The sequence below is a fragment of the Protopterus annectens genome, chromosome 6.part0, assembly GCF_019279795.1.
Source record: "Protopterus annectens isolate FY-2018-M chromosome 6.part0, PAN1.0, whole genome shotgun sequence".
NCBI classification, from domain to species: Eukaryota; Metazoa; Chordata; order Ceratodontiformes; family Protopteridae; genus Protopterus; species Protopterus annectens.
The window spans coordinates 1934115769-1934132968 of NC_056737.1; the positions used below are offsets into that span (position 1 = coordinate 1934115769).

At 43.3% G+C, this 17200-nt stretch overlaps 1 protein-coding gene across 1 annotated transcript in view; it reads right to left on the bottom strand.

Moving 5' to 3' along the window:
* Positions 1–17200, bottom strand: part of NUP35 (nucleoporin 35) — an 813253-nt gene that overhangs the window by 94945 nt on the left and 701108 nt on the right. Inside the window, exon 10 of the mRNA XM_044075241.1 lies at positions 13027–13062. Coding sequence (XP_043931176.1) covers positions 13027–13062 — 36 coding nt within the window. The remainder of the gene's footprint in view (positions 1–13026; positions 13063–17200) is intronic.

A 17200-nucleotide genomic window follows, 5' to 3' on the forward strand; every position in this document is an offset into this window, starting at 1 on the left:
TAGAGTTTTGCTATACTACATGGTATGGCAAATTAAAGTTACCTAATTTGTCAGTGGAAAGTAATTTGTACCCATGATAAATGTACCTGCCATTGTATTTCAAAAAAGTGTGTATAATGAAATTTCTATTGCTTTTAGCAAGTTTTTGAAAGAAAATAAGTCATATAATTTAAAATTGAGTGGCTAGCTCTGCAAAGTTAAAACAGTTAAAAACTGAGTTTATATTCAAATGTGCAGATAAAGGTGGAAACTGGGTGATTTTGGATAAACAAATGTATTGTGAAATGATAGACATATTGAAGTATGAAGATGAATAATAAATGTTTATCTGGGAACCCTGTAAAAAGTTATAATGAAGAACTTTTGGCATTATTGGAAAGGGGTGAGCGTTTGGGTTTTTTTGACAAAAGGGATGTTAAGTTATATATTAAGAAACCAATAACCCCTAATATACATGCTTTACCATAGGCTCATAAAAATTTGAGTAAACCACCCGAAAGACCTATTTCAGGATTGGGTTCCTATTTAAGTAATGTTAGAAGTTTCCTTGATTTCCATTTGAAAAAATATTTTTGTAAGGTTTCTGCATACATCCTAAATACACAAGATTTGCTGAATGAGTTGGCGAAGATTAAATGGCAAGGAGATTATTATTGGGTTACTATCGATGCAAAATCATTACATACCGACATAAAACATAGATGGGGTTTGGAAGCCATTATGGACATGATGGGTAATGGTCCCAGAACAACTTTTTTGATCAGTTTATTAAAGTTTAGTTTAACCCACAAATATTTTTTCCTTTAAAGATGAAGTTTTCCTACAGTTAAAGTGTACAGCAATGGGGGCCTCTTATGAGTCCTCATATGCTACAATACACACGGGATTATTTGAGAAAAAATTGATACATCCAACCATGTTTTATAAGAACAAGGTTTTGTTCTATAAGCAGTTCATTGATTACCTTATATTTATTTGTAAGGGTGATATTTGTGATTTTGTTGATTTTTTATGAGACCCTAAACTGTAATGAACATGGTTTGGCCTTTTCTTATGAGTTAAGTAGGGAGGCCATTAACTGTTTGGATGTGACATTGTATGGGGATGGTGAAGCTATAGGCTTTAAACCATATAGGAAACAAACTTCAGTTAATATGTTTTTGCCTGCAACAAGCATGGACCCAGAGCACTTATTGAACTCTTTACCCCATGGTGAATTTAAGAGAATTTTTGATCATACTAGTGATGAAAATCAGAAAGTGGTTGAACTGAATAATGTGGAAAGGAGATTAAGAGAGAGGGTATAATGAAAATTACTGAGATGTAAGCAAGCTGTGCTTGGGGGTGTTATGTTTAAAGCACAAAGAACGCCAGCTAGTAACTATAATGGATATAGGGGTACAAACTCTTCTAGTGGTACTGATGTGAGTAAAACGTTTTATTATGTTACAAAGTTTTCTCCCTTTTCTGATATTTTAGTAAATATTATAAGCAGATTTGGGCATATTTCTGAGGATGAAAATATAGGTCATCTATTCCCCCAAACGTCATATTTTCATTTAGTAAAGGGAAAAATCTAAAGGAATTATTGAATCACAATTTTGTTGTGGGGCCCAATACTGACTTACCTTTAGGAACATTCCCTTGTGGCCATTGCAGTATATGTAATCGAGTGAGAAATTTGTCAGGTTCACTGATTAATGGGAAATTGTTTAACTCTAGATATTATTTCAACTGCAGGTCAACAGGAGTGGTGTATATTCTGTGATGCACTTGTCCTAATATAATATCGTATATAAAGATGTGCAGCAGGTAAGGGTGATAAAGGATAATGATGGAAACATACAAGCGAGGAGAGTGTGTTGAGCAGATGGAAAGAGTACATTGAGGGGCTGATGAATGAAGAGAATGAGAGGGAGAGAAGGTTGCATGATGTGCAGATAGTGAATCATGAAGTGCAGTGGATTAGCAAGGAGGAACTAAGGATAGCTATGAAGAGGATGAAGAACGGAAAGGCTGCTGGTCCAGATGACATACCTGTGGAAGCACGGAGGTTTTTAGGTGAAATGGCACTGGAGTTTTTAACTAGATTGTTTAATGAAATCTTGGAAAGTGAGAGGATGCTAGATTGTTTAATGAAATCTTGGAAAGTGAGAGGATGCCTGAGGAATGGAGAAAAAGTGTTTTGGTACAGATTATTAAGAATAAGGGTGATGTGCAGAGCTGTAGTAACTACAGAGGGATTAAATTGATCAGTCACAGCATGAAGTTATGGGAAAGAGTAGTTGAAGCTTGTTTAAGAAGGGAAGTGATGATTAGTGATCAGCAGTATGGTTTCATGCTAGGAAAGAGCACTACAGATGCGATGTTAGCTCAGAGTGTTGATGGAGAAGTACAGAGAAGGTCAGGAGGAGTTGCATTGTGTCTTTGTGGATTTAGAGAAAGCATATGACAGGGTGCCTAGAGAGGAGTTGTGGTATTGTATGAGGAAGCAGGGGTGTCACAGAAGTATGTAAGAGTGGTACAGGATATATACGAGGGTAGTGTGACAGCGGTGAGGTCTGCGGTGGGAGTGACGGATGCGTTTAAGGTGGAGGTGGGATTACATCAAGGATCAGCTCAGAGCCCTTTCTTATTTGCAATGGTGATGGACAGGTTGACAGACAATATCAAACAGGAGTCTCCGTGGACCATGATGTTTGCAGATGACTTTGTGATCTGTAGTGAGAGTAGGGAACAGGTGGAGGAGACCCTGTAGAGGTGGAGATATGCTCTAGAGAGAAGAGGAATGAAAGTCAGCAGGACTAAGACAGAATATATGTGCGAGAATGAGAGGGAGGATAGAGGAATGGTGAGGATGCAGGAAGTAGAGGTGGCGAAGGTGGAGGAGTTTAAGTACTTGGGATCAACATTTCAGAGTAATGGTGAGTGTGGAACAGAGGTGAAGAAGAGAGTACAGGCAGGATGGAGTGGGTGAAGAAGAGCGTCAGGGGTGATTTGTGACAGACTAGTACCAGTAAGAGTGAAAGGGAAGGTCTACAAGAGGGTAGTGAGACCAGCTATGTTAAATGGGTTGGAGACAGTGGCACTGAAAAAGGCAGAAGTCAAAGCCTGACGTGGCAGAGTTGAAGATGTTAAGATTTGCACTGGGTGTGACGAGGATGGACAGGATTAGGAATAAGTATATTAGAGGGTCAGCCCAGGTTGGAAGGTTTGGAGACAAAGCCAGAGAGGAAAGATTACGTTGGTATGGACATGTGCTGAGGAGGGATGCAGAGTATATTGGGAAAAAGATGCTAAGGATGAAGCTGCCAGGTAACAGGAAAAGAGGAAGGCCTAAGATAAGGTTTATGGATACGGTGAGAGAGGCCATGCAGGTGGTTGGTGTGACAGAGCAAGATGCAGAGGACAGGAAGAAATGGAAATAGTTGATCTGCTGTGGTGACCCCTAACGGGAGCAGCCAAAGAAGAAGATGATGATATAGGGCAAACCAAACATAGTTAGAATTCAGATTCTTGAACATCTTAGAGATGTAAGGAATCATAATGAACCAAGTCCAATAGCAAATTATTTTCATGAAATGCATGGGGGTTTCGATTGTGAATTAATTTTCTAGGTACTTGCAAAACCTTTTCGACCTAGAGAAGGTGACTACATTAGTAAACTTCTTGAGTTGGAAATTAGAATGACATTTAAATTTCAAACTTTGTTGCCTTATGGCTTAAAATCAAGAAGTAGAAAATTAAATGGTAAATGCTTCTGCAATTTATAATCATATTTATATTAATTATATAATGATAGTCTGTGAAAATATTTGTGTATTTGTATAATTGTTTATTAATTTTATATATAAAGAGTGTATATGTGTTGCATATATTAATTTAAAGTTATTGAATTGAATTACTGGATCCTGTTAAGAGGCTGTTTGTCACTGTGATCCTTGAAGGCGAACTGCCGAGGTGCCAGATCATTGTTGCTGAATAAAGAAAGGAAGGTGCTGGTGTTAATTTGTGTTTTTTTTTTATTGAATTTTGGTGGTTTGTGCGGTTTTGAGTTTAGAAGCATCCTCTTACCTTTCTTCTTCCAAGGGCCCTCCGAATGTTCGGGGGAGGTTTCCTAAGAAGTGGGGTCACCCAGTGGGGCATCCTGAGGCACAGGTTCCCTATGCTTGGCAGGAGGAGGGACAAAGGCCAGCACAGGCACTGAGGAAGAAGGAGCCAATGGAGCCAAGGGTGGAGCAGTCTCAGGAGACAGCCCACTCATCACCTCGATGGTGCCACGGTCCCGAATCGAAGGAGCCTCTGGCTCCGAAGAGCCCGGAGATCTCCTTCGAACTGGGAGCGAAGAATCCGAGGTCGATGTAGGAGCAGAGCTCACCTGTGCCGAAGCTCCAAGAGGGAGAGCGTGGCTGGACAAGGGTCCAATGCCACCCCCCCCCCCCAGAGCCTGCAAGAGCGCTTCGGCGCACAGACCCCTGAACAGACAGAAATCGAGGAGATCGGAATGGTCATTGGAACAGATAAGGGAGAAGAAACTGGAGCAGATTGTTCCACCACAACCAACATGCACTCTGGCTCAAAGCTCAAGAGAGTAGGAGGAGGAATAGATGGAGAAGCTGGGAGGGCCAAAGGAGCCAAATCCTTATGGGCTGAAATTCTGAGTAATTTAGCAAATGCCTGTGACTTGAACTTGTTGACCACTCTCTCCATGTCGTGATCTGAAAGTCTGGAGGACCGACAGGAGTGTGAAGAGGACCGGTGACTGCCCATGCCCTCTCCAGGTTGCAGCAGAGGAGATTGTGGAGCGGAGCTTACTGACTCCAAAGAGGGAGACCTTGATCTCGTATGGATCCGGACCAGCTCAGAGGACACAGATGGAGCCACCAGAGACTTAGCTTCGTCGGAGCAAATGCTGGGGGCCGACAGAGCTGAAGGCATCTCAGTAATTTAGGTCTGTTCCGAGCTAGGAACCGATGGCTTAGAGTGTTTCTCTGACACTATGACTGGCTGAGGACCCTGAGATGAGGCATCTTGAGGGTTCTTCAGGAGACCAAGTAAAATAAGCTTATTTTTTTTCTTTCCTGCAGGACTCTGGAACTGAAAGAATGACAGATCGAGCAAGAGTCCTGCAGGTGAACAGCCCATAAACAATAAATGCAACTCGTGTGCCCGTCAGTAAAGGACATTTTCTGGCAACATGAGTTGCATTTTTTAAACCCAGAAGGTTTAAACTCTTTAGACATAATGAGCACAAATCAGGGAAAAAGTTTCCACAGAGAAAACAGAAAAAAAAACAGGAAAACTATCACTTACAGCAGTAAAAGCAAACAGAATGATAACCACAAAGGGAAAAAAAACTTAAAATTATTTTATTTATTTATTTTGAAAGGAAGAAGGAAGGGGTAGAGCCTCTAACTTAAACAGCAATCCCAAAAGAGAGGTGAGGAAAGGGAAAAAAACCCTCTAACTTAACCAGGCTCTAAGGGGAAAGCAGGCCTGAAGAAAAAAACGACGGCCAAAAACACCACAAAGAGCAGAGAAAAAGGGTCGTTAGGCTAACGAGGAAAGAAACACTCCCCTAAACGAGTCAATATAACCAGTAAATTTACCAAAAATTTGCGATAACTAGAAAAAACAAAGTACTTAGCCTGAGCCAGTATGGAGCAATCTCGACGGTGCAAGCAGAAAATGAGATCTGGGTAGCTGTCGCTAGGCATGCTGGGATAAGGGGTAGCCTCGAGCCAGTAAAAGCTCTCAAGCTACTGTATATTGGCCGAGTCGGAGCTGAGGATCAGCTCCCAACTCAACCACCAAGAATGAAGGCGAGATGGGACAACTTAACATCAATGTTTCGTCTTCAAACACAAAAATATAAATACAATGCTATTAAACATTGAACTAAAAACTGAACATTGCCATCTTGTGGGACAATGTCGCCAATACATTCCTATGTACAACTATTTATTTATTTATTTCCAGTTTGGTGACCGGGGAGGTCCACTGGGCTCAGGAAGCCCATTTTCAGTGGAGGCCCGGGGAGAAAAGCTCTTCATTACACAGTTTAGAGAATATTGCAGTGAATTATTGCAAAACATACTTTAGATGGGTACAGTTTAGAAGAAGAAAGAAATTACAATTTCATTTTAGCATGAGAAACTGGCAATAGCATTTAACATACATAGAAGAACAACAACAAAGAAGCAATTACATTTTTGTTTTAGCATGAACAGCAGCCAATAACATTTAACATACAAAGTACAGTTTTGTTATTTACAGAGAATTCAAATTGTATCAGGTCAACTGGTCAGCTAGAGTTCAGAGTTAGACAGGAGGGTAAGGGGGAGAAGGAGTGGTTAGGAGGAGTGAGGGGGAGAGCACAGTTGCATTACCTAGTTGAGAAGAGATGGGAATGTAGCAGAGTTGTTTATGCAGGTCCTTAGGGTAGTAGGGAGAGAATTCCATTTTTTAGCTGAGGAAAATGATAGGAGATACTGACCTGCAGGGCGGTTGGGTTTGTGGACAGAGATTAGGATTTGGTGGGTAGATCTGAGAGTTCTGTGAGAGGTATAAGGTTGGAGGATGTTAGATAGCGCAGGACACGTAGTTGGTTGAAATAATAATTTGTGGGCTGTGATGATTTGGAGGTAATCTAAATGGTTGGGGAGCTCAAGCCAATTTAGCAAATGAAGGGAAGCACAATGGTGAGAGGAGGCTTTGGCCTTGGTAGCAAATTTGGAAATCTTATTGCAACAGACCTCCAGTTTGGAGGTAAGAGTAGCGGATAAATTAGCACCATATAGTAGTGAGGGGAGCAGATAGGTAGTGGCTAGAGTTAGTCTAGTGGAGGGAGAGAGGAAGTGGCGGTTTCTGTATAGTAGGCCAAGTTTTATATGGGTTTTCTTAATGTTTTACTGGATGAGAGTATCGAATTTTAGTTGTTCATCGATAGTAACACCGAGGAGTCTGGCGAAGGGAACAACTTCTATAGTAGAATTGTTTAGGATAGTGATTTGGAATGATGTTTTGTCAATGTGGGGAGCTTTTGAGGGAGAGAAGAGAAGTATTTTGGATTTGCTAGCATTTAGAGAGATGATTTTGCAGCATCCAGTTTATAGTGGAGGAGAAAGCAGTTTGGGTGACTGTTTGGAGTTCAGAAAGGTTTGAGGCACAGCAGATTAAAGTAGAATCATCTGCATATTGCACAATTTTGGAGCTGGGTAAGGCTTTGTGGAATTAGTTAATAAAGATATTAAATAGCATTGGGCCAAGTATGGATCCTTGGGGTACTCCAGTGTGGGTAGGAAGGAAGGTAGAGGTGCCTTTCTTCCATTTTACAGCCAGAGACCTATCGGAAAGATAGCTAGGGAACCAGGATAAGGTATTGAGGGAGAGATTAAGATTAGAAAGATGGTTTAGGAGGTGGGTGTGGGAGATGGTATCGAATGCTTTGGATAAATCTACTAGAACTGTAGAAACTATTTTTCCAGAGTCACGGGCGAGGTTTACAGAGTGTAGGAAGGAGAGAACAGTAGTGATGGTACTGTGGCCAGGTCGGAAGCAGTGTTGGGTAGGAGCGATTAGTTGGTGCTTGGTTAGGAATGACATAAGCTGAAGGTAGATGCATTTTTCAAGGAGTTTAGAGATTGGGGAGAGGATAGCTAAGGGGCGGAAGTTTGAAGTACTATTACTTTTGCCTCCTTTAGAGAGGTAGAATAAAGCAGGAACGCCATAATTTAGGAACGTATGATTCCAGCATGGATCGATTGATCAGGATACTGATGGGGAGAGTGATACCATCTGCGGCTGTTTTTAGCAAGGTGGATGTTGTCAGGGGCATTGGAGCAAGGTTTTAGGTTCGAGAGTAGCTTCTTTATGTGAGAGGTTGAGATGGGTTTAAGTTCAAAAGTAGGAGGAGGCGTAGGGGATGAGGAGGATTGGGTGTTTTGAGGGGGAAGGTTATTCTGGGGGAATTACTTGGTTAGTTCTGCTATAGAGTTGTTAAAGAAGGAATTGAATAGAGAGGCTATTTCATGGTCAGATTTGCTGGTGTCTGGGCAGGGGTTGATTTTAGTACCTGGGTTGAGAAGGGAATTAATGGAGTTCCAGAATAGTTTGGGGTGTTTTGGATTATTTAACTGAAGTTTGGTATAGTACGACTTTGTCTCTAGTTATTTGTTTTTGAACAAGGTTGCGTAGTTGTTTGTATCCAAGTATAATTTCAGGCTGCTTGTGTTGGAGATCCAGGTTTTGTCTCTTTGTAGCATAAGTTTTTTGGTGTTTTTGGCTAGCCAAGTGGCAGTCTTGGCTTTTACTCTTTTTGCTCTTATTGGAGCTAAGGAGTTCAGGATATTTAAAAAGGTTGAATTGAAAAACTCAACAGCTTGGTCTAGAGGAAGGGTTTTAGGGGGTTCCAGTTAGTCTTAGGGAGTCATAGAAAGTTATTGGGTTAAAGTTTGTGAGGTTGAGTCTGGATAAACTGGTGTAATTGAGAAGAGGGGGTAGCTCGATGGGTGAAGGCTGGTAAGTGGTCTCCTAATGGTTCAGGTATGACACCGGAATTCATGACTGTTTGGATAGGATACTAGGATCCAGTCTAGTACGGAACCAAGGTTTGTTTTGTTAGGCCTGGTAATGGAGTTAGTTGGGTGTAATTAAATAGACTGATGAACAAGGAGGGGTAAGAGTTGTTGATTTTATTCCAGTTGATGTATACATCCCCAAGTATATAGGTCTCTAGCCTGATATTGGAGGAGGCCCAGGATAGGATTTCCTCAAGAGTAGCAGTGTTATTTCCAGGGGGGATGTAGAGGGAAATTATGCAGATACTTTTGTGGTTGTTTACTTTTAGTAGGCCTATTACTAGTTCAGCATTGTTGAATGGAGGGATGAGGTTGGGGTATGGGGTGATGGATAGCTGGTTGGAGTAGATTAAGGCGACATCACCACCTTTTTTATTTATGCGGTTGTATCTGAGGCATTGGTATCTGTGTGGGGGGGGGGATTCAGGGTCGCTAATGTGAGGTTTTAGCCACGTTTCAGAGATGGCTACAATGTCAGGCAAGTTGTGATTTAACCAACCATGAAAGTGGGTTACTTTATTTTTTAGGCTTTGGGCATTAATGGTGAGGAATTTTAGGTATTTAAGATTGGATTTATTATTGATGACAGGGGGAGCAAGGGTAGGTGTGAATTTGGTCCTGGGTAAGGGTGTATGCCCCCAGATAAGCAGATTTAGTAGAGGAAGGGTAGAAGTAGTTTTGGATTGTTAGATAGTGGAGAATAGTAGTGTATTAGTTTAGGCTTGTAGTATTTAATAGAGAGTGAAAGAAGTTTTATTCTGAAAAAGTGGAGAGGATGAGATTGAACTAAAGAAGAGGATATGTTATGAAAGTGTGTTCTTGAGATAAAGAGGAAGCAGGTAGAGAGAGTGGGGGTCTGATAGGAAGGAACGGTGAAGATGGATGTAAGTGTAGGAGGTGGCAAAGTATAAAGGGAGTAGGAACAGGATACAGATAGATGGGATGAGAATGATTGTATGGGGAAGCATGGTAGATTTCTGTGAAGATTTTAGTAGGGAGGAGATTGAAGGAAAACTTTAGTGGGTGGGGAGTAGTGGTAGTGATTGGCAGGTGGAGGAAAGTAGGGGAGGAGTAGATGAGTGGAGGTTATTGGTTGATGAAGTAGGGGAGGGATTTACAGCAGAAATAAATGTAGGAGCAGTGGGGTGGGTGGGAATTGGGGGTAGGGTAAGGGAGCAGAGTGAGCCCGCAGGACGAACGGAGCGGGAACAGCCAAGGAAGAGAAGCAGCAGAAGTGTATCAGTGAAGCAGAGAGGAGTTCCAGGGTATTAAGGTATGGGGTAGGGACTATGTATGAGAAACTAAGGGGCAAGCTGGGGGATTGCTAGGATAGAGGGAACAGTTTCAAACTCTTGATCTGTTCAGAAATTAAATAATAAAAATTAGGGGGTGGACAGTGCCACCTAGTGGCCAAACAGTTAAGTGCAAAGGAAGACCTCAGGCACCCGAGAGAGAGAGAGGAGTCTTGTAAATAAGAGGGGAAAAGAATTAATTCTGTGGTAGGCTGCTAGCTGTATCTCACTGGGCTGGTAGACAACAGGGTAGAATGAGGGTAGAGCTATAGTTTACTATAGGGTACATACACTTGTTTTTAGTCCTTGGGAGGGTTTACAGTAACACAGCAGTAAATTCCTCAGTGTTTTCAAAAACTAAGTGGCAGGAAAGCAGGGTTCCAATCAGTGCACTGGGAGGTACCTGGGATGGTACAGATGCAGTGGGAGTGAGACTTGTTTTTAGTCCTTGGGAGGGATTACAGTACAGCAGTAAATTCCTGAGTGTTTTCTAAAAACTCAGTGGTGGGAAAACCAGGGTTCCAAGCAGTGTACTGGTAGGCACCTGGGATGGTACAGATGCAGCAGGAGTGAACCACAAGGGAAGCCAGCAGCCTATGGAGAGTAGGACTAGAAGGAATAAGAAGATATTTAAAAAACTAGGAGGAAAAGTCAGTGGATAAAATATAAAACGAACACAGATGTAAGCAATCAACACAATTTTCAAAAAATAAAAAATAAAAATCCATACTGCTAATTAGCTTAAATATCTAAGGAACATTCAAACTCTCGCAGCTCTTCATTTCAAAATGGGGCCAAGGAGACATTTTCATTTAGACCAGGTAGTCTATTGGCTTCTAAAATCAGTTCCCAATAGACTTCTCAATACTCGGGTATCCCCATGATTCCCCCCGGGATCCTGACTAACAGAAGTGGCATATGTCCATTATCCGAACAACCAAAAAACTTGAGGGCAGGGGGAAGGAAGGTAGGGAGTAGAGGATAAATGAAAACAGACAACACAGGTGGAACATTATGCTGAGTACATAACTATCTGATCTTGTCAATTTTCATTTTATCGACATATGAAACAAGTGTCCCCAGCTGACTTAGGCCTTGGGTGGACTTAAGGAAAGATACTCCTGGAACACCATAGAACCAAATGAAGCTCTTTCCCTGGAGACAAAAAGTACAGTTGTGTACACTTAGTATAAATGTAGATGTTAGAGTGTATTCATTGTTGTGGTCATCACATTTGGGTTATCCCTGTCGGGGTAACCCTCAGCCGGCCCGAATACCAGAGGCTTAGTATTTCTGCGTAGGTTGCTGTCACTTCAGAACTGACATCAGGTCATCAGTAGCTTAAAGTAAGGCAGCCGACGCCATTACATCAATTTTTCTTGCCCTAACCTGTCAGGAGCCCCCAAGTGGGAGCCAGGTTCTGGTGGAAGATACCCATCAGAAGATAGTAAATCCCAACATGTCCCTTGTAAGGAAAGAGAAGAAAGAAGAGGGGGATGGAGGGAGGGAAACCAGGACTGCAACAGTGAATACACTTGAACATCTACATTTATGGTAAGTGTACACAACTGTACTATGTTCTTAGTGTTTCACTGTTGCAGTCATCACATTTGGGTTGATTCCCAAAGCTGAGGAAATGGGTGGAGGCAGTCAAGGAAACTAAGGGCTGGCTAGGATGCCCTGCAAGACTGCAGAGGCAAACCCTGCCCTGGATTTGGAGAAGATAGGCAGGTGGTAATGTTTGGTGAAGGCGTGAACAAATGTCCAGGTGGCAGCCTCCAGGATGCCCCTGGTGGGGACTCCTCTGAGGAAATCTGCAGAGGTGGAGGCTGCTCTGGTGGAGTGAGTCCTGACCCCCTTAAGAGGAGGCTTTCCATGTTGTTTATAGCAGAAATGGATGCAGTGTACTATCCATTTGGAGATGGTCTGTTTGGAGATGGCTTTGCCCTCTGCCTCTGCAGCAAACCTAACCAAGAATTGATCAGAATTTCTGAAGGATTTAGTCCTGACTAAATAGAATCTGACCTGTCTGTGCACATCTAGAGAGTGCAGGATCCTTCCCCCCTTGTTCTGTGGGTTAGGGAAAAAGGTGGGCAAAATGAATGGGTTGAGTGAGAGCCACATTGGACACCTCAGGCATGAAGGATGGATTAGTCCTGAGGGATACCCTGTCAGTACGGAAGATGATAAAGGGTTCCACAGCCATGAGTGCTTGCAGCTCTGAGACCCTCCTGGCTGAAGTGATGGCCAGAAAGAAAGCTGTCTTCCAGAAGAGAAATTTTAGCTCTGCTGAAGAAGGTTTGGGGGGGAGGGTGAGCTTTTGCAACACAAAGTTAAGGTCCCAAGCTGGGGTTTGTGCTCTTCTGGGTGGCCTCAAGTTGCTAGCCCCTCTTAGGAACTGTTTGATCAGAGGGTGTGAGGAAAGGGGCTGCTCAGTGGGAAAATGAGCAGAGATAGCAGAGGCATGAATTTTAATAGAGAAAAAGGAGAGTCCACTGTGTAGCAGGTCAGTTAAGTAATCCAGGATGAGAAGGAGGGAGGGCTGTACTGTACTGGCTCCGTTAGCCTGAATCCAGGTGCAGAATCCTTTCCATTTGTCAACATAAGACTTCATAGTGCTCTGGCCTCACGTATAACACCTAGAACCTGTTTGAGGAGGTTGGCAGATTGATGGGGGGTTAGGGAATAAGCCAAACTGCCAAACTGTGTGACTGCAATTGGGGATGCATGAATTCCCCCCTTTCCCTCTGGGTCAGGAGGTATGGAATCTGAGGGAGATGCCAAGGTGGCAGATGGGACAGGCTGCGCAGCAAGGGATACCAGTGCTGGTGAGGCCAAGTCTGGAGCTATAAGAATTGTCCTTGGTTTTTCCTCCTTTATTTTGAGCAGTACCCAGGGGATGAGAGGTAGTGGAAGAAAGGCACAGACCGATAGACTGACCCAGGGGAAGGACAAAGCATCCACTTTCCAAGCCATGCAGTGATGCTCCCTGGTGCAGAACTTGCTGAGCTGATGGCTGGTGTGAGAGGCAAAGAGGTCGACCTTCGGGGTGCCCCATTTCTGAGTTATTAGTGCAAAGGTTCTTCTGTTGAGCTGCCACTCGTATGGGTCCAGAAGATTTCTGCTTAAGTGGTCCGCCAGAGAGTTGAGAGAACCCGGTGGGAATTGTGCTAACAGGTGGAGTTGCATGGCTGAAGCTGTGTGCCAAAGGGTCATGGCCAACCTGCATAGAGGGTAGGACAGAGTCTCTCCCTGCTAGTTGATATACCACATCACAGTTGTGTTGTCTGTTTTGATCAGGAGAGCCCCTGGGGAGAGAAGGGGCTTGAAAGCTACCAAGGCATGCTGGACAGCTATTATCTCTTTTTGGTTGAAGTACAAATGGATTTGCTGTGGGCTCCATTGTCCCTGTATGCACCTGCTGCCCAGGTGTGCACCCCAGGCATAATCTGACAAGTCTGTGATGAGGGTCTGGGCGGTGTGGGGTGGTGAGAAAGGTAGTTCTTTGTTGAGGGAGCATGCTGTTGACCAACAAAGAAAATCTTTTCTGAGGCAAGGTATTACAGGTACACGTCTCCAGGTCTTGAGAGCGCTGACACCAAAAGCTTTTTAGGTACCACTGATGTTTCCTCGTATGCAGTCTGGCATATGGAAGGAGTAGAATGCAAGATGCCAAGAATCCCAGAGCTTGCAGGATTTTCCTTGCAGATAGTTGGGGTCTGGTGGCTAGTTGATAGAAGTAGGCTGTCAGGAAGGTTTGCTTTTTTGGTGTAAGGAATGCCATCTGGGGATGCTGTGTCCAGGCTTGCTCCCAGGAATATAATCCTTTGGGTGGGTACCTGTTTGTATTTCTTTTCATTGATTGTGTACCCTAGGGAGGTTAGTAGGGACTTTACATAGGCCAGGTGCTTGAGCAGCTTTTCCTGGGTGTCTGCCTGAATTAGTCAGTCGTCTAAGTATAGGTAAATCTGGATATTCCTTTGTCTGCAAAAGGCAATGGCCGGAGCCGGACATTTTGTGAAAACTCTGGGAGCAGTAGATAAACTAAAGGGAAGCGCAGAGAACTGAAAGTGCTCAGATCCTGCCCTGAAACGGAGATATTTCCTGCATGGTTCCCTGATAGGAATGTGGAGATAGGCCTCTTTTAGGTCTAGGGTAGCTAGCCAAGCATCATTGGAGAGCATGGGTAGCAGCTGCTGGATGGTGAGCATTTTGAATTTTGGATCACCAGGAAGGTGTTTAGAATGGCTAGATCGAGGATGGGGCGCCAGGTGCCCTCTTTCCTGCATACCAGAAAAAGTCTGGAGTAGAAACCTTGGCCTTTCTGTTCTGCAGGAACATACTCTATTGCCCTCATGGAGAGCAGGGAAAGGACTTGCTTTGCGCCTCTGCCCACAAGCTTTGAGGTAGATCTGGGAACCTTTTTGGGGTTGGAAGGGTGTGGAAAGAAAATTAGTATCCCTGGGACACTATGTTGAGAACCCAGCGGTCGTTGGTAATGGTGGCCCAGGTGTTTGCATGAAAGGAGAGTTTTCCTCCTAGGGGTAAAGTGGAGGTGGGCAGAGGGAGGGGGTAGGGGAGGAGAGTCATTGCGAGTTCTTACCATAAGGGGGGCCTTAGAACTCCCCTGGTTTTGAAGTGGAGGTAGTCCACTGCTTAGATCTCTGCATTCCCTGTGGCTGCTGTCCGTGGGGTCTGGTTCCCCAGGGTATGGGCTGAACTGACTTAGTGGGAGCAGAAAAGGACCAGTGCTTGGAGGGACAATGCCTGCTGAACCTGGGTGGCTGGACCTGTAAGAAATCCTTAACTGTCTGCATAGATTTTGCTTTTTCTTCCATTCTTTTTACGACCTCTTCTGCCTTAGTGACAAATAAGTTATCTTTGTGTAAGGGGACATTCAACAATTTAGACATAACGTGGTCTGGCAATGGCTGTTCCTTAAGCCATGCATGCCTTCCAAGGGCAGAACTGGTGACTGTTGCCATGCAAGAAGCTTCTAGGGCATCAAAACCACAGCGCAAGATGTGTTTAGTTACTTGACTTGCAGAATGCATCAACTCTTGCAACTCTTTAGATTCTGCAGAGGCAGAAAAGGAAGACAGTTTTTGTTTGAGTATCAGGGTATGTTGCTGAAGTTTTAGCATATGGAACTGACAATTTAGTGCTCTGATAGCAAGAGTAGCCGAGGTGTACACTTTTTTTTATCCCATCTGTCTAGTGCTTGGGAATCCCATCTGAGAGGATGGGATTCTCAGAGGTTGCTGTAATTCCTTTATGCCCTTGAGAAATTACCTCAGGGTCAGCAGTAGGATTTTTAAAAAGAAATTTGTGAGAGTCAGGGACTCTAATACCTGCCTGGTTTTCTGGGTGCAGGAGGAAGGGTGTCAGGAGTCTAGCTGGATTCCAGGAAAACATCCTCCATAACATCTAGGACTGGGAGTGATGGCCAGGGGTCTGTGCTGTGGAAGATCTAAGAATTCCCAGAGTCTCTTTTTACACTGAGGGTAGTCCTGACTTTCCCATTAGAAATGCTCCCTTAAGGTGTGAAGGGTTTCCCTAAAGGAAAAATCCTCTGAGGAGAGGCTGAAGGAATGAAATCCTCTGCATCAGAATCCTCACAAGCAGAGAGGGGCTGCATGTCTCCATGCTCAGATGCATCAGTCTCATTGGACTCCTGTTCACACAAAACTACAGGGCACAGATCTCTTTCCTTTTAAAAGGGGTAGCTTGGCTTCCCCTGATCAGCATAAGGTCTTCCACCATTTTAAGAATTTGAGACTGAGGCAAGGAAGCAGGTGCCTGAGATTGGGTCGTCTGTTTCTTGGGTGTGGTTCATAACCTCTGCCTAAGGAACTCTGTAGTTTTCAAAAGAATGGTAGTCGAGAAAGAAGTCTGTTTTTGTGTCAAGAATCGGTAGTGCGAAGGACTTCCTCGGAAGCCGGTGCCTGCTCAGCGGCTCCGGCGGATTCCGAAAAGGTCTCAGTAGCGACCTCCGAATCCACAGAAGCAGGCATTAGAGGCTGCAAAAGCACTTCACTGAGGGCTGGAGAACTGACTACTAACTTAACGGGCGCGTTGGTCGGTTTGGACCTGTGCGGTCCATCTATCTTTATGTTTTTTTCTGAAGATCTGCTGTTGGATGGCTTACCGAAGACGTATCGCAATTAGAGGACTGCAATCAAGAATATCTAGCTACAATAAGGGCCCGATGACGTATAGTTCTGGCTTTGAACAAAGCACAGAAGCGACAGCGAGGGACGTCGTGGTCTGGGCCTAAGCAAGTGATGCAAGAAGAATGAAAGTCTCCGAGTGGTATTTGCTTTCCACAGGCGAGACAATTGTTAAACTTTTTTGACATTGGTTAGTACAAGAAAAAAGGATCCCCAATGGGGTACTTAGCTTTAGAAGACTTCATCTTCAATTCGGAAGATGAAACTCCAGTAGCAGCTGACCGGCACTCATGCGAACTGCTTCTGGCTCCATGGCAAGAAAGACTGATGTAATGGTGCCTGCTCCCTTACTTCATACTACTGATGACCTAACATCAGTCCTAACGTGACAGCAACCGAAGCAGAAATACTAAGCCTCTGGTATTCGGGCAGGCCGAGGTCTACCCTGCCAGGGATAACACAAATGTGATGGCTGCAACAGTGAAACACGAAGAACATCCCAATTTGCAATGAGTAACAAAAGGGATGAGGATTAACCCAAGTTACTGCTGCACAAATGTCATCTATAGAATGAAAAACTGCTAAAGGTCCAGGAAAATTATTTTTTTATTATTTTATATATATATATATATATATATATATATATATATATATATATATATATATATATATATATATATATATATATATATATATATATATATCACTTTGCTCACTGGATGGCCAAGTCTTGTAGGTGAAAATGACAAATAGTTGGCCTGAATGTCATTCTCAGTTCTGTGCAAGTAGAAGCAGAGTTGTCTGTAGACATCTAATAAATGTAAGCAGCATTCACATTTGACAGCAAAATTGGGAAAAATACTGGTAAATTAACAATATGATATTGGTATCTGACAGTACCTCAGGCAAAAAGGAAGGATTGGTTCTTAGTAATACAATCTTTCTGGAAAATCATACAAGGAGATCTACATAAGGCTTGTACATCTGAAATCCATCTGGCAGAAGTTATTGCTACTAAGAATATAGTTTTCCAGAATAAAAACTTTAGCTCACATTCAGATGATGTTTTAAAAGTAGATTGAACAATGACTTGTAACACTAAATTCAGATCTCAAGGTGGAGTAAGATCTTTTCTAAGGTGGTTTTAGCAAGAATACTC